Here is a 23,947-nt window from a genome sequence, read left to right as displayed (position 1 = left end):
CAAGGCAGATCCCCTGTCTGCCTTCCTAATAGGAATGTATTGTGAAATGAGTCTGTGGAGCCTGGGTGGGGGAAGTGGCATTGGAATAGCTGCTCCTCCTGTGCCCTTTCCCAGTGGGGTTTGTGCCCGGGGGCAGTGCACTGCCCTGGGTTCCACTTGTGACAAGTGCCAGGAGGGCTGAGGCACAGAAGCTATTTTCTGAAGCTCCTTTGGAGGCAGTAGAGGCGCATAGTCTGGATTTGTTGCTCCTCTGATGGAAGCCTCTGTGGGGAAGGGCAGGGCAGGATGTGGTGAGTAAAGCAGTCACTGGGGTCTGCGACCTGGGTGGGTGCTGCCTGTGGGGTGTGGCCCACTCACAGTGTGCTCTCTCTCCTGCACAAGGTTCCGAGGCTACAAGGCCCTGGGGACGAGAGGAAGATGGCCCTTGGTGATCTCCAGGTGTCCTCTGAGGATGGGGCACTGCAGGCTGTGCCCAGCGGCCAGGATGGTGGGAAGGCTGTGTGGCCCAGCACCCTGGGGGAGGGAGACAAGGAGCAAGTGGACGCAAGCCAGGGAAAGGATGGGATGAAAGTGAAAAGCAAACAGAAAAAAAAAAAAGGAGAACATATCCGAAGAGCAAAGGCGGGAAGGGCTTAAGGAGAAAGGTGCTGGGAGACAGACCAAGGCTTCGAAGCTGGAGGAGGGCAGCGGGGACTGGAGGGGTGCTTGTGGCCACAGCAGGAGGGCGCCTGCGGAGAGGGAGGCACGGGCCCAGCGGGGAGGCGGTGCATGGAGGCGATGGGGACGCGGGAGCCGAGAGCCGCAGGGAAGACGTGCAGGCGGAGGCGGGGGGGAACGTCCACGACGGAGCAGCTTGCCTACACCGACAAGGTGGGAGAGTTGGTGGGGAGGAAGCAGCTACGAGGGAATGTCGAGGAGGGGAAAGACATGTGGGCTGGAGAAACTGAGAAAGAAGAAAATGAAAAATGTGCTGGTAACGAGTCCGCATCAGAGACTGTGGTTTCCAGAAAAGTCAAAAAAAGGAAGAAGGACAACGTGGGCGGAGCAGGGGCTCCGGAAGCAAAGGAACAGAGACAAGGGGATGGGGAGCTGGGGAGGGATGGGCGGGCGGAGAGGGCCATCAGGTGTGGACTGGGCCGCCCCGGGAAGGACGTACGGTGGGAGAAGCGACGGAGAGAGGAGATAAGTCGGTGTGGCCTGGAGCAGGGCAGAGGCCAAGAGGAGGAGCCGGTCGGTGCAACGTCCCGAGGGAGAGACAGGAAAAGGGACCACGAGGCCACCAAAGCGCCGGAGGAGGAGGGAGAAGGCAGGTGGAGATGGTACGCTGGCCCCGCCCCCGCCCCCACTGCCCATCACCGCCCCCTGCAGACCGTGCCCCGCCCCTCACCCGGTCACCACCCCTGTAGCCCCGCCCCGGGCTCGGCCCGCCTCCGCCCCACCCCCACCCGCGGTCTCTTTCACGCCCACGTGTGGGCATAAAGAGAAGGTGGCTGTAAGTGCTGGCTTTTGCTGCGGCTGTGGGCCTGTCGGGGAGGCGTGGTGGGTAACGCCAAAATACTGTAGGGCGGGGGCAGCTTTGAAATGTAGGTGTTACCGGGTGCTAGTGAGAACCAGCGTCCGCGATGCACTTGGCTCTGCGTCTCCATTGCTTTTGGCCAGTCCTTGGCGAGGTAGGTGCTGTTATCTCCACTTACCAGGTTAGGAAACTGAGGTACAGAGAGGTTAAGCAACTTGGCCGTGGTCACAGGGACACTAAGCAGAGGAGCACACATTGGACACCGCCGTCTTAACCATTCCTCCTGGACCGTCTAGCCTGCAGCCACCAGCCGCGTGTGGCTGTGAGCTCCTGAGATGTGGCTGGTCCCGGTGGGGACACGCTGTGGGTGTAAAGTTCATGCTGACTTCAAGTAGCAGGAAGAAGAATGTGAACTCATTTTTTATATTGATCACACATTGTACTGACAATATTTTAAATATTTTGGTTGAAATTAAGTATATTGCAAAAAATCAAATCGGTTTAAAATTCACTTGTGGCTTGTGTCACATTTCTGCTGGTCAGTGCTGTTTCACACCTTGTGAAGGGGTGCAGCAGAGACCACAGGTGGGGCTGCCAGCTTTGGGATCAGAATGGTCTTTATTGGTATCAGATCCTGCTTTCAGCAACGATATGATTCTGGGGAAATTAGATTTTCTGAGCCTCTTTTTTCTTGTATGTGAAATGGGGTACTCTTTGTGGAGTTGCTAGTATGAGGAGACATGTGAAGGCTTATGAAGTGGGTGGGTGTGAAGTGGTCTCATTGTGGGTTCGATTTGGATTTCCCGGATGGGTAAGGATGTTGAGCATCTTTTGTGCTTATTGACCGTTTGTATATCTTTGGAGAAACGTCTGATCAGTTTCTTTGTCTATTTTTTTTTTTTAGTTGGGTTATTTGCCTTTTTATTGTTGAGATGTAAGTGTTCTTTATATATTCTAAACACTAGATTCATCAGATACATGATTTGCAAACATTTTTTCCCTTCCTGTGGGTTGCCTTCTCATTTTCTCGATGGTGTCCTTTAAAGCACAAAAGGTTTGAAATTTTGATGAGTCCACTTTAGCTGTTTTATTTTTCCTTGCTTGTACTTTTAAAAAAAATTACTTTATTTTTGGCTGCGTTCAGTCCTTGTTGCTGTGTGTGGGCTTTCTCTAGGTATAGCGAATGGGGTCTACTCTTCGTTGTGGTGTGCTGGCTTCTCATTGCAGTGGCTTCTGTTGTTGCAGAGCACGGGCTCTGGGCTCGTGGGCTTCAGTAGTTGCGGCATGTGGGCTCAGTAGTTGTGGCACATAGGCTTAGTGCTCTGCAGCATGTGGGATCTTCCCAGACCAGGGATCAAACCCGTGTCCCTTGCATTGGCAGGCGGATTCTTAACCGCTGCGCCACCAGGGAAGTCCCTGTTAAATCAGAGTGTGAGTCCTCTAACCTTGTTTTTCTCTTTCAAGATTGTTTTGGTTATTCTGGATAGCTTGTATTTCCATGTGAATTTTAGGATTGGTTGTCAATTTCTGCAAAGAAGCCAACCTTTTGATGGGGATTGGGTTTTTCTGTGGATCACTTTGGGGAATATTGCTATCTTAGCAAAATGAGTCTTCCAATCCATGAATATGGGATGACTTTCCATTTACTTAGATCTTCTTTAATTTCTTTCGGCATGTTTTGTAGTTTAAAGTGTACAGGGCTTCCCTGGTGGCGCAGTGGTTGAGAGTCCGCCTGCCGATGCAGGGGACGCGGGTTCGTGCCCCGGTCTGGGAAGATCCCACATGCCGCGGAGCGGCTGGGCCCGTGAGCCATGGCCGCTGAGCCTGCGTGTCCGGAGCCTGTGCTCCGCAACGGGAGAGACCGCAGCAGTGAGAGGCCCGCGTACCACAAAAAAAAAAAAAAAAAAAAAAAGTGAAAGTGTACAGATATTTTACTTCTTTGGTTAGGTTCACTCCTAGCTATTTTCATTTTTTGGTGCTGCTGTAAATGGAGTTGTTTTGTAATTTTCTCAGGTAATTCACTGCACGTGTAAAGAAAGCAAACCAGTTTTTGTATATTGATCTTGTACCCTGTGACTTCGCTGAATTAATTTATTAGCCCTAATAATTTTTTGTTGTTGTTGTAGAATCTGGTGGGTTTTCTATACACAAGATCCCGCCATCTGCAAATAAAGACAGTTTACTTCTTCCTCTCAAATTTGGACGCCTTTTACGTCGCTTTCTTGCCCGTGTGCTCTGCCTAGAACCTCCAGGGCCGTGTTGAATAGCAGTGTCCAGTTCTGATCTTGAGGCCGTGGCCCCTTTGAGTGTGATGTAGCTGTGGGGTCTGTAGCTGCTCTGCCACAGGTTGGGGAGGCCCCCTCCGCCCTGGTTTGTTGAGTGCGGCTTTTTGCTTTTATCGTGAAAGGGTGTTGGGTTTTTTTGTCAGATGCTTTTTCTGCATCTCTTTAGAGATTTTACGGTTTTTGTCCCGCCACATTCCCGTTTACAAAATTGCAGTCTGAATTTAAAACACAGTGGCCTCAGCATTCTGTGGAAGGAACAGTGGGCCTGGGCTAGAATGTACTTCCTGATTTTAGAAGGATTATAAGAGAGAATATGTGCAAGGCCTCTAAGCGCACTCGGCAGAAGGTGGGCCTCAAGGAGTACCGGCTGCTGCAGTCCTAGTGCATATGTCCAGCCAGCGGATGCGCGGCTTATTCCAAAACGGTGATGACCGGCACCGTGGCCCGCCTGGGTGCTGAGATCCAGCCCTTGCAGCCATGCAGCTGTGTGCCAGTGCTTCAGCCCCCAGATGTCAGCGGGGACTGCGGAGTTAGTGGCAGTAGTGGGGGTTAGTGAGGATGTGGGCTTGTCTCTGCTGCATTCCTCTGGTGGCGGGAGGCGCGGCAAACGTGCCTGGGCCGCTGTGTACTCTCTGGGTGGGCACTGACAGGTGTGCACCTGTCCACTTCCCACAGTCCCTAAGCCGCATCTTACAGATGCAGGGGAGTTGGACACCTGCCCAAGGCTGACAAGTGGTGGAGCCCTGTCCACTGCTGGCTCAGGGCCCACGGGTGGGCATCGTGGCCTGCTCCAGACCAGGACTGGCCCTGGAGGGCTAGCAGCTGGATCGTGCTGCCCAGGGCGGAAGTGCAGGTCAAACCCAGGGACAGTGAGTGCGGGAGGGAGGGCTCAGCTGCACAGGGGTGAGAGGTAGTAAGGGGCTGGTCTGCAGTGATTGTGTTACAGGACTTGCAGGAGGCCGCGTGGGCCTGGATGAAGGCGCCCCTGGTGTTTGCACATCGTATCCTTGCACAGCTTCACTTGTCACGCCCTCTGACAGCGTGGAAGCGCCCCTCTTCCATGTCTGGCCTGGTGTGCCGGGCGAGCGTGTGGTCACAGAGGACCCACCAGGTGCCCTCGGGAGCTGGGGGGCGGAGGGAGGTGGGCAAGTGCTAAAGCCCTGTGCCGGCCCCTCGCGCAGCTCCCAGGCGGCCTTCTGGGAGGAGCCTCGGGCTGGTCATGGGCCAGAGCTTCGGGACGGAGGGGTCGGCGGGACTGGACTTGAATCCAGGGCCTGTCTGCAGTATCAGGAGGCAGGCCTGAGAGCACAGGGAAGCGGGCGGAGGAGCAAGGCGGGGACAAGGGACCGGGCGGAACCACCCTGTGCCTGCCCAGTGCCGCTGTGCAGCCTGCAGGAGGCCAGCGCGGTCCTCGTTCATCCACCAAGCCCGCCAAGTACGCCGGGGCGGGGTGGGGCCGGCCCGAAGATGAGGGGCAGGGCAGGTGCGCCGGGCCTTTGCACGTGGGGGGCAGGTTCTCGCTCCCGGGGCTTAAGAGGGCAAACGCAGGGTGTGCCCCGATGCCCCCCCAAGGCCCCCAGACCCGGCGGAGGGTCGTCAGCTGAGTCCAGTAAGGTGGCCGAAGACCCTGGGCGGAGGCTCCGGAAGGGCGCATCCATGCTCCTCCCAGACCTCTGACCGCTGCATTCGGGCGGGATGGGAGTGCAGGGGGGAGCGCACGTTGCTCTTCGGTTTCACCAAAGGGGATCTGAGACCACAGATGCAACACGTGCCCCGTCTCACGCCTGCCCCCCTGGGGGCCCCCATTTGGGAGTTTCTTCCCCCACTGTTTTTTTGTTTTGGTAAGTTCTGTTGCTCATGTAGCTGTGCCTGGCCTAAGCGCCGCAGTGTTTGGTTTTGAACTTGATATGTGTGTGGTTTCACACTGGCCTCTCATTCCGTGTTGGATTCTCAGTTCCTCCATTTCCAGGAGCTTTTGGTCCATTCATTCTTTGCACGGGCACAGAGCCCGTGATCAGTTCCCCTTAGTGGCTTTTGTGCTGCGACCTGAGGCTGGCTTCTGCCCACAGCACTCCCAAGCTCTTTCCTGCGGGATGTGGGCAGAGGCCCTGTGGTCACATGGCGGGTGAGTTGTGGCGGGTGTGGAATAGCGGGAGGGAGGTGGGGATCTCCTGTGCGTGAAATGCCACCTTTCCAGAGAGCAGGCTGGGTTCACACCCTCACGGGGCTGCGCTCAGGGTCCCTGTTGGAGTTCTGACGTCATTAACTGAGTGCTTCCAGATGGTGTCTCACCGCGGTCTAACTGGTCCCCTTCTGTGACCTAGGTCCTATCAGTACTTCCACTTTACCGCCAGGGGCCAGAGATTTGCCTTGATCACGGAGTCCCGTCTGCCTCTGGGGGCCCGGGCCCTGCTGGTGGGGGTGGGAGGGGCGGTGTCCTGGGAACAGAGGGGTCGGGCCCAGGTGTGGAGCCGGGCTGCAGTGGCCGCTTCGCTGGTGCACCTTCGCTAGAAGCGTTCCAAAAAGAGCCGCAAAGGACAGGTGCACAAGATTGCGAAAGTAGGTTGGAGCCAGACCTGGGGACGCTGGGGCGGCCCTGAAGCGCCCCAGCTGGGGGAGCCTCTCTGCCCCTTTTCCTCCAGGTCAGGGAGGTGTGCTTGTCTACCGAGAGGCGTGGTCGGAGGTCAGGCAGGGTCAGTCCCCGCACCCCTAGGGGGATGACCCCTCCTGTTGCTTACCTAGCTCAGCTGGGAGGTGGTCACGGGGCGTCCAGAGGGATGTGCGGGGAGGACCTGTGCTCAGGTGTGGCGTGAGAGTCGGAACCTTCTCGTGTGTCCTCCAGGTGGGAAGAGGAGAAGGAGAGCCCAGGCGGCGTGAAGTGGATGCAGCTGGAGCACGGAGGCCCATGGTTCGCACCCCAGTATGAGCCGCTTCCTGAGGGAGTTTGCTTCTACTACAATGGTGAGGACTGCATGGGTGGCTCGAGTGACTGTGGCCAGGGACCTGCTTTTGCACCTGGTAACTGGCGGCCACCCAGGCCTGCTCCGTTGGTGACTCTCCCACTGGGGTCTGGGCTGACCCGTGCACCTGGGAGACACTGGCCCTTTGTTCAGGAGCCAGGCTAGGCTGCTTCCAAGTCTGCAGTTCAGAGGCTCCCTGAGACATCAGGGGGGCCCTGCCCATCTGCAGCCTGGCACCCTCTCAGAACTGCCGTGCTTGCGGGGGCGGGGGCTGCAATCCAGTGCCCGATGAACCAGGCGGTGTCCTTGAACTCGCCCAGCTTGGTTCTGCCACCCCTGCCTTCCTGCTGTGCTAGCCCACGTGGGCCTGCATCCAGAAGGACCTTCTGGGGGAGGGCCTGCATCTCTGGGTCCCTGGGTGCTTGGAGCAAGCTGCCTGCAGGCTCCCAGCTGTTACCGTGGGCATGTGTTGACTGGCCCGACCCCGCACTGCCCCTCCCCTGGGCCCTGGCCCTCTTCCTCTCCACCCCTCCGGTTAGGAGCGTCTGCTTAGTTGTTTTTTTGTTGTTTATTCTTTTGGCTGCGTTGCTGCACGTGGGCTTTTCTCTAGTTGCAGCAAGTGGGGCTTCTCTTATTGCGGAGCACGGGCTCTAGGCGCGTGGGCTTCAGTAGTTGCAGCGCGTGGGCTCTGGAGCACAGGCTCAGTAGTTGTGGAGCACGGGCTTAGCTGCTCTGTGGCCTGTGGGATCTTCCCGGACCGGGGCTCGAACCCGTGTCCCGTGCATTGGCAGGTGGATTCTCAACCACTGCGCCACCAGGGAAGCCCCTTCTGCTTAGTTTTGTGCTGCTAGTTTGACCTGTTTCCCCTCATTTTCTGCATCTCTGCTAGGGTAAGCCTTCTGAAGGTGGCCCTCCGCCTCTCCTGGGTCAGACCAGGCCCTCGGCAGGGCATGCGTGGGCACTGCACACAGGCCAGCCTTGGTCGCTGGCAAGTCGTCCCGGCTCCTGCCAGGCGCTGCCACAGGGAGGCCTTTGTGGACGGCAGGAAGGACTGCCTCCCCTCCTTCCCCTCCTCTCTCGCTGGGGCTCTTGTAGTGCTTGCCTCCTTGGGGGATCTGGTGACCCCGTGGGCTCCTGCTGGGTCACACGTGCCTGTCCCTGGGGGACACTCGGCCAGCACACACAGCCACGCTTTTTCTTTGTTCACCGCGACTCCATCGACGTGGGTGTTGGTTTAGAATCTGCTTTTCCGAGCTAGACTAGATTCCGTGACTGTCAGAGCCCGCCCTGTGCCTCGTGGGCACCTGGGCGGCCCAGACTTGGGGAGGGGGGCGCTCACAGGGCAGGAGCTGAGCCCCTCGGGCTTTGGCTGCTCAGCTAGTTCTCTGTCCTCCCAAGAAGCTGGTTTTGGGAAGAATTGTGCTGTTTTATCCCAAGTGCCTTTTGCTTACTATCAAAGTAACGTATATTTGTTTTTCCAACGTTTGTGATAAAAATCTTCAAACATACACAACAGTCGAGAGAACTCCGTGGTGAAGCCCCTGCCGGCCTTCGCGCTGCTGTGCTGCGTCCCTGCCCTCCGCTGAGCCGTCTCTCATACTGATTCTTGGAGTAAAATGTCGGAAGTCATTGGGCAGATGGGAGGGTGTTTAAAAGGTTGCAGCTGCTACAGTTATTCACATCTTTCTGCTTCGGAGCCCTAACCTTTGTCTTACTTTTGCGTTACGTGGCGATGTGTGTCCTAAAACTTCTCGTGTTTTTCTATTTTTTTTTGCGGTATGCGGGCCTCTCACTGTTGTGGCCTCTCCCGTTGCGGAGCACAGGCTCCAGACGCGCAGGCTCAGCGGCCATGGCTCACGGGCCCAGCCGCTCTGTGGCATGTGGGATCCTCCCGGACCGGAGCGGGAACCCACGTTCCCTGCGTTGGCAGGCGGACTCCCCACCACTGTGCCACCAGGGAAGCCCCTTCTCCTGTTTTTCAACTGTAAATTTCCATGTAAGCGTAGCAGCAAAATAAATCATTAAAGCAGTATAAGCGTGAGCGATTCTGGCCGCTGACGCCTCTACAGAGGCCTGGCCTGTGCTCCAGGATGCTTAAGCCACACCTGTGCGTGGCTGTGCTTGTCTTCTTAAATGTAGAGCCTTCTCTTGAACTAAAAACGTCGGCTGTGTTACGATACAATACGACGTGTGTAACCAAGCGTGACTTAAGGGGCAGGACGTTGTGGGTCGGCTCCCTAAATCAGTGTGTCTTCCGGTGTCTCCAGGGAAGCCCAGGGACTTGAGCCTAGCAGCTGAGGAGGTTGCCACGTTTTATGGGAAAATGCTGGATCACGAATATACAACAAAAGAAGTTTTCCAAAACAACTTCCTTAGTGACTGGCGGAAGGTACGTGCTGTGCGGCCGCGGTCTCTTGGTGTCGGCCTGCTGCTGTCAGATGCTTGCCCACCCTCACTTCTCTCCAGTGGCTGGAAGGCCAGGCAGAGCCGAGCTTGGAATCCCTAGGAAAGGGAGGTTGTGGGGTGCCAGGAGTGGCATTTTCTGGCCCCTAGGAAACAGAGATACTCGTTGGCAAGCTATCTGAAGATAAGGTGCTGGTTGCTTTTTTTTTTCTCATTAAAAGAAACAAAACTGGGTTCTGTGCGCATGTGCACTCATCTTGGCTACACCTGTGGACTCCGCCCTCAGAAAGCGCACCCCAGACCTCCTTCCGGCTGCCTTGGGCAGGACACCCGCGCCGCCTGTGTCCCCTTCCCGGCTGGCGGGCGCCTGGGTTCTGCCACAGGGTGTGGTGCGGTCTCACACCTACCCCTGCGGGGACCTGGGGGTTGGTGGGGCTGTGGGCTGTGTGTGTGTGTGTGTGGCTGGACTAGGGACCACCAAGCACGTGTGTGTTCCGCCGCGCAGGGGGCGCTGGGCCGGCTTCCCTGGTGGTGAGTGAGGGGCCCCTAGTGCCATGCACGGTCCACGCAGCAGCCAGAGGGGGCGGTTCTTCAGATGCGGCCACGTGGCCCAACTCCGAAGGCCGCTAGGAGGAAGCACTGGGGCCTCAGCTCCCCGCCTGTCCACCTGCACACCTGGGCCACCTGCCTGAAAAGGCTCTCTTTGGGGGACAACTGCAGAGGCTGCGGGTCGGGGTGGCCTTGGTGTCTTTGCCCGGAGTCTGCTCCTCCTGCTTCTGGGATGTCAGCGTTCCCTGTGGAGTGGGACCCCTGCCGCGGTGGGGGAGGGTCCCTGCTGCCCCTGGGACCGTTGCCTGTTGGATGTTGAGAACACGTGTCTGATTTTGGGGCAGGAAATGACAGCAGAAGAGAGGAAAGTAATCAAGCATCTGGACAAGTGTGACTTCACGGAAATCCACGGATACTTTGTGGACAAGACCGCCGCCCGGAAGGCCCTGCCCAAGGAGGAGAAGCAGGTCGGGCTGCTCGGGGGCTCAGTCTGGCGTGGGCCCCTGGGGCCTTGCGTGGGAGGCTGCTGGTATGCAGAAGACGACCCCCTCCTCTCACAAAAGCCGTTCCTGTGTGATTCTTCTAGACGAGACCCCAGCAGGGTGTGGTGAAGGGGCCTCTGATTCCGCTCCGTTATTCTCAGACACTTTTGAGTTAACGTGCCCCTAAACACATTTAAAAAGTGCTCCGTCCACCCAGAGCACGGGGGACAGTGACCCCGCCGTGTGAACTAGTGGCTCCGTAGTTCATGCTCCGTGGTGACGGTGGACCAGCACAGCTGCAGCCGGGAGCTGGGGGGTGGGCGCCCCGCCCTGCACTCGGCCTGCCTGCCTCGCTGGGCCTCCTGGGGTCCCGCAGCAGTGAAGGGGCCCTGTCGAGGCTTGTGCACCCGGCAAACGTGGGCACCAGTCTCGTCCTGTCTCTTCACCACTGATGCCTACACGCTGTTCTATGAATGCAGAAGCTCAAAGAAGAGGCGAAAAAACTTCAGCAAGAGTTTGGCTACTGTATCTTAGACGGGCACCGAGAGAAGGTCGGCAATTTCAAGACCGAGCCCCCTGGGTTGTTCCGGGGCCGCGGCGACCACCCCAAGATGGGGATGCTGAAGAGGAGGGTCCTGCGGAGGACGTGACCATCAACTGCGGCATGTGTGCGCGGGGCGGGGGTGGTGGTGGTGGTGGTGTTTGGTCCTGCCTCTCACCCGGGGGAGTGGGGCCCGATGCAGGGTGTGTCTCCGTCACTCCAGGCTCTGTGGGCCGGGCGGGAGGGCACCTTCCCCACAGATGGACGCTCTGCGGCAGCCCACGTGCTGTTTGCTGAACCAGCTCTTGTCACTCTGCCCCCTGCTTGAGGTTTCACTCCACCAAGAGAGCGTGTCCATGTCCTTCCAACACAGTTTTCCGTAGTTGAGGTGATCGAGATGGTCTGGTAACACGTGAGCGTTTGGAACTTGCGGGCCACGCTCCAGTAGGAGCTTCTGTCCCTCCGCCGCGTGGACCGCGGCCGAGCCGGGTTGGCAGAAGCATCCTGGGAGCCCGGGCCCATCAGGAGCCCAGCGGTGGCTCGTGTCCCGTGGGGCTGCTGAGCTGGCAACGTGTGTGGCCTTGGGGGTGGCCGTCCCGGTTCACGTGTGGGAGCAGCAGCTCTGAGTGAGCCCCTCACACGCCTGGCGACACAGAGGCTGCGACGTGAGGGTGTGGCCTGGGCGAGGAGGCACCTGCAGTGCCGGCGCAGTCGCAGGAGGCGGCGGCGTTTGGCCGGTGTTTCGGGGAGCAGGGTCTCACGTTGTCGGGTCTGGGTCACTCTCCTGCTGCAGGGACTCCGAAGTACCCGAGCCTCCGGTAGGTCACCGGTGGAAGCAGGTGCGGTGCGACCGCACAGTCACGTGGCTGGTGGCGTGGACAGAGGACGTGCAGAACTCCATCAAGTACGTCATGTTGAACCCCAGCTCCAAGCTGAAGGTGAGCGGCTCTGACCTGCTGCCCCCGGCTGGGCCGGGCCGCTTCGGCAGGGAGTCCCTGAGGTCGTGGGTGTTAGCAGGCCAGTTTTGAAGTGGTACCATGTCCAGCGGCCGTTTGTCTTCAAAAGCAAGGGATTTAGATTTACACTGTCTTTAAATTTCGCGGAGTTTGGAGTCTGCTCTGCGGCCCTGAGCCGAGCGGGTGAGAGCGGGCCCGGGAGGGGGGTCGGCAGTTGCCTGTTTGAAGGGATCACCAGGGTTCTCTCTGCTACTTGCTCCCTTCGTTAGGGGGAGAGAGACCGGGAGAAGTATGAAGTGGCTCGGCGCTTGAAAGGAGTTGTGGGCGAGATCCGTTCTCAGTACCGGGCCGAGTGGAAGTCCCAAGAAATGAAGGCGAGACAACGCGCCGTGGCCCTTTATTTCATTGACAAGGTGCGGATGGTTCCAGGCTTTCCCGCCTGCTGTTCACAGATGCTCCAGTCGGTTGCAAAGACCTGGTTGGATGGGCAGCTGGGGGAACCGTGGGGCTCGTGTGTCCTGAGCCGGAGCCTCGGGCAGGTGGAGGGGTGGGTGTGTGCCTGAGTGCGTACGTGTGTGCGCCCGTCTGTATGTTGTGTGCCTGAGGGGCGTGTCTGTCTGTGCCCCTGTGTGTGTGCACCACGCCCTGATGGGCCCCGTCCGCTCAGCTGGCGCTGCGAGCCGGGCATGAGAAGGAGGAGGGCGAGACGGCTGACACGGTGGGCTGCTGCTGCTCCCTGCGCGTGGAACACGTCCAGCTGCACCCAGAGGCCGATGGCTGCCCGTACGTCGTGGAATTCGACTTCCTGGGAAAGGACTCGATCCGCTACTACAACAAAGTGCCGGTGGAGAAGCTGGTGAGCGCCTGGTGTGGGCGGTGGGTCGTGCCCCACGCTCGCCCCTGAGATCTGGGCGCTCTCTTTTGGGGAGCATTGGGAGGGCGCAGGGCCACGAAGCCCATTTGCCTGTCCCGTCAGGCTTGGTGGCAAGGCCGAACGCCCGTAGGCTGAACTGGACCTGCCCTCCAAGGCGCCAGCGCCGCCATTGCTCTCCTGGTGGGTTAGGGTGGCATTCTAGAGGCCAGGATTCCAAGAGCAGGGTGTTGGCAGGGCCGTGCGCCCTCTGCGGCTCTGGAGAGAAACCTTCCAGGCCCCCTGGCCTCTGGAGGTGCCCGTGCATCTTTGCGCGTTGGCTCGAGGCTGCGGCAGTGCAGCTCTGCCTCCGTTGTCCCCGCGTGTCTGTCTCTCTTGTGAGGACACAGTCCTGTTGGAGTTGCCCCCCCACACTGTGACCTCGTCTTGACTCATTGCATCTGCAAAGACCCTATTTGTGAAAAAGGTCACGTTTTGAAGTTTTGGGAAGGACGTGAATTTGCGGGGGACACTGTTCACCCCAACGCACCTGGGAAGGGTCTTCTGGCCGCTGGGCATGCAGCTCGCTGTGGTCACTCTGGCGGTGTCCCCGGTCTCCCCTCTGTGAACGATGAGCTTCAGGGGTTGAGCCTGCTGGCTGACGGCCATGCCCACAGCGCCTGGCCTCGCCCCTGCCGATGGAGGGACGGATGAAGTTGGCGGGGGGGCGTGGGGGGTTAAGTCTCTGGTTTGCAGAGGGCTCTGATGGGAAATCAGGATTTCCACTCCTTCTGGAGTGACGAGCCCTAGAGTGTCAGTCGCCCTGGCCTCCGTCCGGGTGGGCCCCGTGTCACAGCAACGAGAGCAGACCCAACACTGACCACCTGCAACTTACCCACACCTTACACAGACATGGCTGCCCGAACACAGAAAGGGAAGTGTGGGGAGACCGTCGAGGGTGACAGAGAAACACCCACTCGGGAGGGGCTGCACAGCGCGCCCAGGCATCTGAAATCTGTTCCAGGGCATGAATTGGTGGGGAGCCACAGGTGAAGAAAGGGAGAGGCTTTCCTTGGGGCAGGAGAAGGGGTTTTAGTAACAAGATAATCACCATGTATCTCAGTTCAGGCCGCTCTGATAAAGTACCTGGCCTTGGCACCTCGCTAACAGTGTTTCCGTCTCCTGGTCTGGAGGCTGGAGTCGGGGGCTGTGAGCCGGTGAGGCCCCTTCCTGGCGTGGCCGTGCTTTCTTACTGTCCTCACGGGGCAGAGGGCGAGGGAGCGCTGGGGCCACTTTCCTAAGGCACTAGCCCAGTCAGGAGTCGGGGGACTCGGGGGTCGCGGTGCCGAGAGCGGGGGCTGTTCCGTTCACTCTGGAGCTGGGCACCTGGTGTCCAGCCCCGTGGGGCACACACAGAGCTGCATGGAGAGACAGGCCCAGGCCGACACAAGCCGGGAGAACGTTTGCGCTCCCTTAGAAGGACGGAAAGGAAAGGGAGGGTGGAGGGAAATTGGACAAAGGGACCTTGAAGGTCCTCTGAGGCGCTGTGGTGTCAGACGAGTCTGACTGTGGACGTGGGGCCACCTGGAGGGACCCGGCGTGGGTGACGGAGGAAGGAGCCAGGGTGTGCATTGTGAGGGGACGGCGCCAGCCTCACGACGGACAGCAGCCTGGACACGTGGCACGTGACCCTGCGGTGGTGCTGACTGCTCCCTGGGAGAAACCCAGTCTGCTGATCTCCCAGTTCTGCTGCACATTTGGCCCTTCGCGCCCCTCGTTTACCTCCATCTCCTTGGCCCCAGGAGGCTTCCTCCTGGCCGGGGCACGAGGGGGTCTTTGTGAAGGCTTCTTCTCTCTGCCGCAGGTGTACGAGAATCTGCAGGTGTTCATGGAGGACGAAGGCCCTGGGGACGATCTTTTGGACAGACTGACCGTAAGCCTGGGGGGCTCAGAGCGGTGCTGATGAGGTGACCCAGGGCTGCAGCGCGGCTCGCCCTGTCTGTGTCCAGAAGGGCCAGGCTGACGCCACGGGGCGAGCGCGAGCGCCGACTGGCACGTTCTCTTGCACGAGAAGGCTGAGGGCCGTCTGTCTAACCACCAGCTTCCTTCCACCCAAAGGTGTTGGGGGGGCTGGGAAGAGTGCTATGAAACTGTCCCCAGAGGAGACCACGTTTTGAGACCCACCTTCTTCCCCGTGTTCAGACCGCCAGTCTGAACACGCACCTGCAGGACCTGATGGATGGCCTGACGGCCAAGGTGTTCCGGACCTGCAACGCCAGCCTCACCCTGCAGGGCCAGCTGAGAGTGCTGACCAGAGGTGAGAGTCCCTGGTGTGGGGACAGGGCGCCCGCTTGTGGGCTGGTGCCCAGCTGCTGGGTTGGTACGGGATGCCTTGTGGCCGGTGTCCAGGGCAGAGTGGAGCTCCCCTGGCCTGCGGGGACGGGCCAGGGATGTGTAGGTCCCCAGGCCGAGCCATCCCCGCAGGGCCACCCGCACGGTCAGGCCCCCTGCCCAGTCTCTGTGTCTGCTCCTCGGCAGAGTCGGTTTTGAAGCGCCTGTCCAGCTCTGCGTGTCCCCCCATTGTGTGCGGGAACCGTCTTCCTGCCACTCCCACCCCCAGCGGGGGCTCTTGGACGTGGGCCTGATGCTCTCGGGGGGGCTCTGGGGAGACCTCTTCTCTGCCTCTGTTGGGAGGCCCTTGGACTAGGTGCGGACCCTGAGTCCTGTCCTGTGAGGTCCTTCCTCGGGGCGGCAGCGGCTGTTGTCCTGTGGCTGCCGCTGCGTAACAGATTCCTGTTTTCTAGCTGAAGACAGCGTAGCCGCTAAGATTCTGTCTTACAACCGAGCATCTCGGGCCGCTGCCGTTCTCTGCAACCATCAGCGGGCAACTCCCAAGACCTTCGAGAAGTCGATGCAGACGCTTCGGTCGAAGGCGCGCGGCGGGCACGGCGGGAGGGCCTCTGGGGCGACTGCGCGGCTCCCCTCCTCTTCCCTCCCTGGGAGCGCATGGCCCTCGGAGGGGCTTGGGCACATCAGGGCTGCCCGGGGCCAGGTGCTGACCAGGAGGGAGCTGGCTAAGGGAGGGCCAGAGGCCATCCTGCGTGGCCTTCTGGTGTGGAAGGGCCTCTAGCCCAGGAGGGAGGTCAGCGGAGCAGGGGTCCGGGTCTGGCTGGAGCAGGTGGTATGTCTGGGGCCGCTTGGCCTCACCCTGTCCCCTGGCCACAGAGTGACCAGTCAGGACCAGCGCTCCAGCACCCTGAATGGGCAGACGGGTACCCAGGGGACCTGGTCAGCTGGGCCCTTGCAGGGCATAGGGCCTGCAGGCTGTGGACGGTGGTCCCTGGGGCTGGACTAGGGTAGGCAGGAGCTGCCCTGACTGGGCCCCTCTTCTTTGCAGATTGAAGCGAAGAAGAAGCAGGTGGCCGAGGCCAAGGCAGAGCTGAAGAAGGCAAGGGCCGAGCACAGATGCAGAGGGGACGGCAGGTCCAAGAGGCAAGTGTCCGGAGGCCTCGGCCCGTCCCAGTCGTGGGGTTGGCAGTGAGCCTGCTTTTGTCTTCACCAGTTCTCTGGTTTTCTTTTCAATCGTATTTTCTGATTCAAAAGATACAAACTATATTTGCGCCAAAACGTGAAGCGGTGCGGAAGTGCAGAGGAGAAGCGCCTGGACTCGGGCACCCGAGCTCTGGGCCACGCGGTTCTCTCCTTCAGAGGCTCTCGGCTCTGGGCTGCGGGCGAGCGGTTCCGGCCCGTTCACAGAGCTGCGCAGCCATCGTCACCGTACATTGTAGAGCGTCTCCATCACTGCAAACAAGCCCCCTCCCCTCCCCCAGCCCCTGGACATTCGCACGAATGGAATCCCACCATCTGTGGACCTTGTCTGGCCTTTTTCGTTTAGCGTAATGTTGCTGAGGTCCACCCGCGTTGCAGCCCGTCAGTGCTTCAGTCGCCGAATATTCCCTGTGTGGCCAGACCACGTTTTACTGTCCATGTGTCTGGACGTTTGGGTGTTTCCACTGTGTGGCTTTCGTCGTAGAATTGTCGGGTTACTCTGTAGCGCCAAGGTTTAGCGTTTTAAGAAAGCGCCACCTGCTGTCCAGCGCGCTCATGTTCTCACCGGCCGTGCGCTGGGCCCCAGTTTCTCCACATCCTCGCTGGCACCGTTCTTGTCTTCCCTCGTTTTGGTTACAGTCCAGCGGATGTGGGTTTGCTTTGCGCTTCGCCGCTGGCTGACGACGGGTGAGGCTCTGTTCTCTGCTTACTGGGCGTTTGTGTGTGGTCTTTGGAGAAATGTCTGTTCAGTCCTTTTTCCGTTTTTCAGTTGAGTTCTTTGTTTTTTTTACTGTTGAGTTACAAGAGCTCATTATTCACTCCAGATACGAGTACCTTTTCAAATATATGATTTTTTTTTTTTTTTTTGGCCGCGCCACGTGGTATGCGGAACTTCCCCAACCAGGGATTGAACCTGCGCCCCCTGCAGTGGAAGCGTGGAGTCCTAACCACCGGACCACCAGGGAAGTCCTCAAATATATGATTTGAAAAGACTCTCTCCCATTCTGTGTGTTGTCTTTTTACTCTCTTGGTAGTGTGCTTTAAAGCACAAAAATCTTGATAAGTCTAGTTTTCGTTGCTTATTCTTTAGGTATCATGTCTAATAAGGCTTTGCCTGACCCGAGGTCATAAAGATGCATTTCTAGGTTTTCTTGTAAGAGTTTTATAGTTTCAGTGTTTGCGTTTAGGTAGTTGATCATTTTGAGTTATTTTTTGTACATGGTGTGAGGTAAGGATTCCACTTCCTTTTTGCTCACGTGGACCCGGTTTTCCCAGCTCCACTCCCAACAGCTGAATGGTCTTGACACCTTGTGGAAGATCAGCTGATGGCAGGTGTTTCTGGGCTCTGTTCTGTTCACGTTCATCTGTCTGTCTGTCTTCCTGCCAGTACCACTCAGTCTTGATTCCTGGAAGTTTGAAATCAGGAAGTGTGAGCTCCAGTTTGGTTTTCTCATTAAAGATTGTTTTGGCTATTCAGGGTCCCTTGAAAATCCAGATGAATTTGAGGGTTGGCTGGTCACTTTCTGCAGGGAAGTCAGCCTGGATTTTGATTGGGGTGCGGTGACGCTGTAGGTCAATTTGGGAAGTACCACCTTCTTAACAAGGCCAAGCCTTCCAGCCTGTGAGCACTGGGGTGTCTTCTTAGATGTATCGTTCTTCTTTTATTTCTTTTAGCAAAGTTTTGGAGGACAAGTTTTGCACTTCTGGGGGTTAAGTTTATTTGAAAGTGTTTTATTTTCGTTGCTGTTGTAAATGGAATTGTTTTCTTAATTTCACTTTTGGGTTGTTCACTGCTGGCTTTGTTGCATGTCCCCGAGCCCACCCACAGGTTCAGTGATTCACCAGGAGGACTGCCAGGACTCGGCATTGAGCTGAGATCCCTCACAGTGTCAGGACACACGGACGGTTCTCAGGCCCGCGGGCCACTGCACACGGCTCATTCCCACTCCCTGGGCTCAGAGCCGGCGCTTCCGCCCTCCTCCCCAGGGACCAGGATCTCAGGAGTGCTCCCCCTCGTTGTTACAAAATCATGTTCGTGGTCAGTCATCATAACTCTGCATTGCTTTCTTTCCCAGACCTTTCATCTGGGTTTTGTGCACAAGGGGCAGAAGTGTTGCCACAGAGAAACGTTTGTATGCATCTGGGCCAGAAAGACACACCACATCCAGGCGCTGGTGGGACGGACGCTGGATTTTTCACAGAGGTTCTCATGTTCATGTAATGTCTGCGTGTGTACGGCTGTAGCCTCCTGCTGATCCAGTGAGCAGCAGAGACAAGATGGGCTGCACCTGGGGGTCCACCTGCCCCGCTGGGCTGTGTGCCGGGGCAGCCCCCTCCCCTGCTACGGGCTGCCATTACCTGGAGAGTCTCAGGTGGAGCGCCGAGGCATCCCTGGGGCGGCTGTCCCTGTGATGTGCCCCCCCGCCCCCCGCTGGCACACGTGCGGGATCCACAGCCTGGGCCGCGGGCAGTCTCTGCATCAGACACACGGCCCGGCGCACTTGACTTCTGACTGCCCCGCCCGAAAAACGGGCCTTTTCCTGGGGGCCTCTGCAGGCGAGCCCACGGTCCAGCCAGCAGCTATGTCTGCATGGTTAGGGTCCCACGAAGGGGTGTCCTAAATCTGCAAAAACCCTGGGGTCTGAGGTCCAGTCCTGGAGCCTCCGTCCCACTCGCTCTCCTGCTGCAGACGGTGCTGGGTTTCTGCCTAGAGTCGGGCCCAGGCAGCAAGACCCGAGATTCCCAGCGGACCGGTCGCTTTCCTGCAGCAGCAAAGTGGAGACGCCGCAAGTGCAAGTCACAAGGCTTCCCTGAGCCCTCCGTCGCTTGTCCATCCGGAGGTTAGAAGTTGATCTGCTCCAAAGGGCACACATCAGGCCGGGTCACCAGCCTGGGTCCCATCTCACGAGAGCTCGTTAGAAATCCACCCAGCTCTCCAGACTCCAGGACGTGTCTCCCTCTCGGGAGAACCCCCTTCCTCACATGGACTCCTTCCCCAGAGATGTGAATAGGCAAACTCAGAGTAAGAAACCCTCGTTTATGGAGATGTGTTTGCTGCACTCAGTTTGAATTCTAACCCTCCCACAGGCTGCAGAGCACGGCTGTTGAGTCCCCTTGACACTTTTCCTGTGCATCCTTTCTGATTGGGACGATTCCTCTGGCATTTATGAAGTTACATGGATTTTCCTTCTTCTTTTGGCCGTGCCGTGCGGTGTGTGGGATCTTAGTTCCCCGACCAGTGGAAGCGCGGAGTCTTAACCACTGGACCGCCAGGGAAGTTCCAGCCATTTCACATTTTGTGTCAGCTTTTTACTCTGCGTCCAGATGCGGTAGCCACAAAATACAGAGCCACTGCAAGAACTGTACTGTTTTTCTTTTTTTCTTTTTAATATTAAGTAATTTATTTAGGCTGCTCCGGGTCTTAGTTGTGGCATGCGGGATCTTCATTAGTTGTGGCACGCATGCGGGATCTAGTTCCCTGACCAGGGATGGAACCGGGCCCCCTGCAACTGGGAGCACAGAGTCTTACGCACTGGACCACCAGGGAAGTCCCTGTCCTGCTTTTTCTTACTGCTGATTTTTTCAAATCCCTAGCAGGTAAACCTTTACAGGGTTGACATTACAGCTGCCTGGGAAGATCCCAGCTGGAATGGGGGTTGGGGAGGGAGCGGGGAGAGCAGCAGTCTTTTCTAAAACTTTGTTCCAGGCTTTTCTGCTTGGAGGGGAGAGCCGTGTAAACTTCTAACATTTTTGGCCGATCCAGAGCTCAGTTTTGGGAATCTTTGGGTCCTTTCTCCCACCTGGAGAACAGAAGCCCAGGCATCACCTGAGCTGTATTTTCGCCCCTCACTTCAGCCGTGGTGGTCAAAAGCAGCCTGAGGATCTGAGCCCAGTCAGCTGGGGTTGGACCTGTCACCTCCAGGCCCGCCTTCTCACAGCACGCAGCAGCTCTCCTGCTGTGGCACACTGAGCGAGACTCTGGGCCACTCAGGGACCAGGGGCGTGTCCTGCCCCAGCCCTTCGTCCTTCCTTTCCAGAACAGAGCTCGTGCCGTGTTTCATGGGTCACAGTGCCAGCGAATCCCACTTTCCCGCTGACTCCCCAGACCACCTGTAGGTTCAGTGATTCCGTAGGACTCACAGGACCCCGCACGGTCACGGCTGTGACTCGTGCAGTGAAAGGTCACGTGGGCACCCTCTGCCTGGCACATCCCGACCTTCCAGACTCCGGAGGAAAGCGGGAGTTCAGCGACCTGTACCGTCGGTACACAACTTCGGGCTCCGTGAGCCTCTCTCTTCTTACTGGTTAGGGGCGTGGGCGCCCTCCCGACATCCAGCCTCGTAGGCAGGCCTTTCTCTCCAGGGTTGGTCGGGCCTGCTGTGTTGACTCGTCCTCTGCAGACCACACAGAAGTAGAGTTGATGCGTGTGGGTTGGCCTCACACCCTGCACCCCACTGAACTCGCCTGTTAGCCTTAGCAGTTTCTTGGCGGATCCCTTCGGGTTTGAGATCACGTCGTCCTCAAGCAGACAGTTTGCGTCTTCCTTTCCAGCCCGGACGCCTTTTACTTCTTCGTCTGCCTGGTGCTCTGGCTGGAACCTCCAGCGCAGATTGAGGGCAGGTGGTGTGTGTGGACCCCTCGTCTTGTTGCCACCTCACGGGCCGAGCTCTGACTGCTGAGGAGGACGTCAGCTGTGGGTTTTCTTAGGTGCTTTTATCAAGGTGAGGACGTGCCCTCTGTTGCTTTTGTCGAGGTTTGTTTTTTTCCTGGAAGGTGCTGGATTTTGTCCGATGATTTTTCTGTATCTGCTGAGACGATGCTGTGTTGCACTAGTTGGATTTCGGGTGTCACGTTCTTGCATCCCAGGGATAAATCCTGTTCGCTCGTGGTGCAGAATCTCTTTTATGCATCCTGGATTAGGCTTGCTGTTGTCGTGACGAGGATTTTTGCTTCTGTATTTACACCGGATAATGGTGTGTGGCTTTCCAGTGACGTCTTTGGTTCAGTGTCGGGGTGACGCTGGTCTCGGAGGGACATGGGAAGCGGTCTCTCCTCTTCTGTTTTGTGAAAGTTTGTGAAGCGTTGGCGTTAATTCTTCTTTAACCATTTGGTAGAATTCACCAGTGAACGCCTCTGGGCTTGGGCTGTTCTTTGTGGGAAGTTTTAAAATGGCTGAGTAATCGCTTTGCCTGTGTTCCCCGTCGCGTCAGCACTGGTGGCATGTCTCCCGGGAGCTGGTCTGCCCCACCAGGACACGGTCGTCTGTGGTTTCCCTCACCTTCCTGGTTTCTAGCGGGGTGCTCCCTCTTATTCGCGGCTGCTGTGGCTGTGAAAGCATGAAAGATTCCTCAGGTGCAGGCAGGTGCTTCTTAGTCGTGGGGTGAGTGTGTGAGAATGTCCGGCCATTAGACCGAAGGGTATTCATGTTCAGAGGCAGCTGCTGGGAAGCCTCCTGTGTCCTCCAGGAGGACTTGCGTGCGCCCCCCGCCCCTCCCCTCTTGGTGGCATCAGCAGCCACCTGCCGTTGGCCGCTGGCACCCTGGCGTTCGGTTGGTGCCCTGGTGGCCACTGCAGAGTGGTGCCTGTGGCTGCGGCCCACCCTTGTGCACAGCCTGGGGAGAGATCCCGCCTCACACGCTCCGCTGTAGTGCCTGTCGGGGCCGCTCAGCCTCTGAGAGTGGCGTTTCCTCCACCTGCGGTCCTTCCACACGTGTCCAGGTGGGTTCAGAGCCGGAGTTCCCGGAACAAGGACTGGGGTCAAAGTTCACGTGCACGTGGATGTCATGGCTGTGCCTGTCCCGTGTCCTCTGCAGGGTGCCCTGTCTGGCGTCTCAGGAATGGCGTGTGGAGGGTGAAAGGAGGGTCCTGCCTTGATAAATCAGCTTTTCTCTAAGACAGTAGGGATCAGGACTGAGCATCTTTCACAGGTGTGAAAAGGCTTTTGTATCTGATTCTGTCCTTTGCCCCCTTTCTGTTTGCTTGTGGCCTTCGGGTGCTTCCTGTGAGGTCAGGTCTGGATGGATGGTGCCTGCTTTGTGCCCAGGGGGTTCCAGCCTCCTGGGACTCCCCCGTCACTGGGCTTGCCTGGCCTGAGTGGAGCTGGGTGGTGCCAGCATGGGGGCTTGTGCCCCTCCTTCTCTCGCCAGCTTCCTGGAGAAGAGGGGACGGCTGCTGGAGAGACTGGAGGAGCAGCTCGGTGTCGCCTGGTGTGTGGGCCCAGGCCGCCGTGCCCACTCATGGCCTCGAGGAGGGGACTGGACCCCTGAGTGGCCCCAGTTCAGTCCCCTGGGCCCTGTGGTCAGCACAGGTCCTTCCTGTGATGGGACCCGACTGGCTGGTGTGTTTAATGCTGAGTCCTGGGTCACTGGTCCTCTCTGCCCGAGAGCTCTGGGGCAGTGGAACGCTGGGGTGGGACCCCAAGCTGCATACCAGCCACAGAGAGCCCAGCCTGCCCACTGGGGGTGGGGTGACTGGGTCGCCTGTGTGCCCTGTAAGCGTCCCCAGAGCACCCCACTCGGAGGACAGCTGGGCTGCACTGGGGGACACGGCCTCCTCCCTGCTGCCCTGGGCTGGTGGCCGTGCCGTGGGTGCTGTGCCCAGGAGGAACAGGTTGGGTAGCCTGGTGTCCTGACCTCTGTCCCGCTCCTCCCAAGAACCCCGGTCTCCTCTTGGCAGGTGTAAGAGGTTTGGGGTGCCCGTGGAGAAGATCTACAACAAGACACAGAGGGAGAAGTTCGCCTGGGCTCTCGACATGGCAGGCGAAGACTTTGAATTCTGAATGAGCGTCTCTGTGCCTCGTCGGAACTTATTTTTTTTCACCTTTAAAGCAGATTGGGGAATTTTGTACAAAGTAGTGTCTTTTGTGTCGTCACACAGAAGGTGGCTGATGCCCGGCCGGGTGCTTTCAAGTGTCCCCTCCCCCATCAGGTGTCCCCTGGCCTGGCTGGGAGCTGGCGTGGCTGCGTGCCTGGTCCCAGGCCCTGACTTGGGGAGGGCCCGACTGTCCCGTGAGAGGCCTATGCCTCCCCACTCCCAAACTCTGCCCCAGCACCGGGCAGGGACCCCCTCAGAGACGCTGCACCTGTTAACCTCGACAGATGGGACGGCGGGGCCCTGAGTGCCCATTGAGCCTGTCTCTCCCTGGTGGGCGGGCGGAGTCCACGTGTCCCCGAGAGAGCAGCTGGCAGCACGTGGGGCTGTCCTGAGTTCCAGGCCAGCAGGAGCTGTGGTGTCTGTGCCCTCAGGCCACCTGGTGCGGCGCACAGGCCCTCAGGGGCTGGTTTCGGAGTCACAGGGAAAGATCTCGGGTGGGTGTGTGGCACTCAGTGGCCAGGGACATATGGGCGTGGCTGAGGATGGATGGGAGCGTCACTGATGTGGGGTGGGAGGGACGTCCCTGCCGCAGCCAGGCCTGCGGTCTGCCTGCAGGCTCCTGGAGCTGGAGGTGGGCAGGGGCTGGGAGGTGTCTTTTTTCAAATTCTAGGTTGGGGGGGCAGATAATTTTTCTTTATAGTTTATAGGTCTCTGGCTCAAGAGGCATCTCATCTACACCCAGACCAGGTGAAACTCACCAGAGAAGAGCCTTTGGATGGGACTTCCGGGTGCCTTAGGGGCGGGCATGTTTCGTGTGGAAGGAAAAGTGAGTAATCGTGGCTACAGCGTGGAGTGTAGAAAACTGAGTGGTCCCAAGTCTGCAGATCCTTGTCATCCCCTGGGGCTCTCTGGGCCCTCGCCACTGTCTGCAGTGGACTCCCTGTTTACCGGACCCCACCCACCCCTGTCTCCCAGCTCCTGGTGTGTTAGGGGATCTTCTTTCTGTGGCCTCCTGGAAAAAAAGTTTCATGAACAGCAGTGAA

The 23,947-nt window shown here is 58.3% G+C and overlaps 1 protein-coding gene across 1 annotated transcript; it reads left to right on the top strand.

Moving 5' to 3' along the window:
* Positions 1-1,227: 1,227 nt before the first annotated feature.
* On the top strand, positions 1,228-23,491 carry TOP1MT (DNA topoisomerase I mitochondrial). The gene is given in 15 exon segments (XM_032609590.1): positions 1,228-1,319; positions 6,644-6,762; positions 9,029-9,150; positions 10,058-10,180; positions 10,675-10,828; positions 10,831-10,861; positions 11,530-11,674; positions 11,962-12,105; positions 12,360-12,548; positions 14,407-14,475; positions 14,745-14,859; positions 15,347-15,594; positions 15,940-16,034; positions 22,238-22,428; positions 22,724-23,491. Coding segments are annotated over 14 exon segments (1,851 nt in total). The 5' UTR covers positions 1,228-1,319; positions 6,644-6,683; the 3' UTR covers positions 22,870-23,491.
* Positions 23,492-23,947: the final 456 nt, after the last annotated feature.

Source organism: Phocoena sinus, chromosome 17 (genome assembly GCF_008692025.1).
Source record: "Phocoena sinus isolate mPhoSin1 chromosome 17, mPhoSin1.pri, whole genome shotgun sequence".
Taxonomy (NCBI): domain Eukaryota; kingdom Metazoa; phylum Chordata; class Mammalia; order Artiodactyla; family Phocoenidae; genus Phocoena; species Phocoena sinus.
This window is presented reverse-complemented; position numbering and strand designations above follow the sequence as displayed.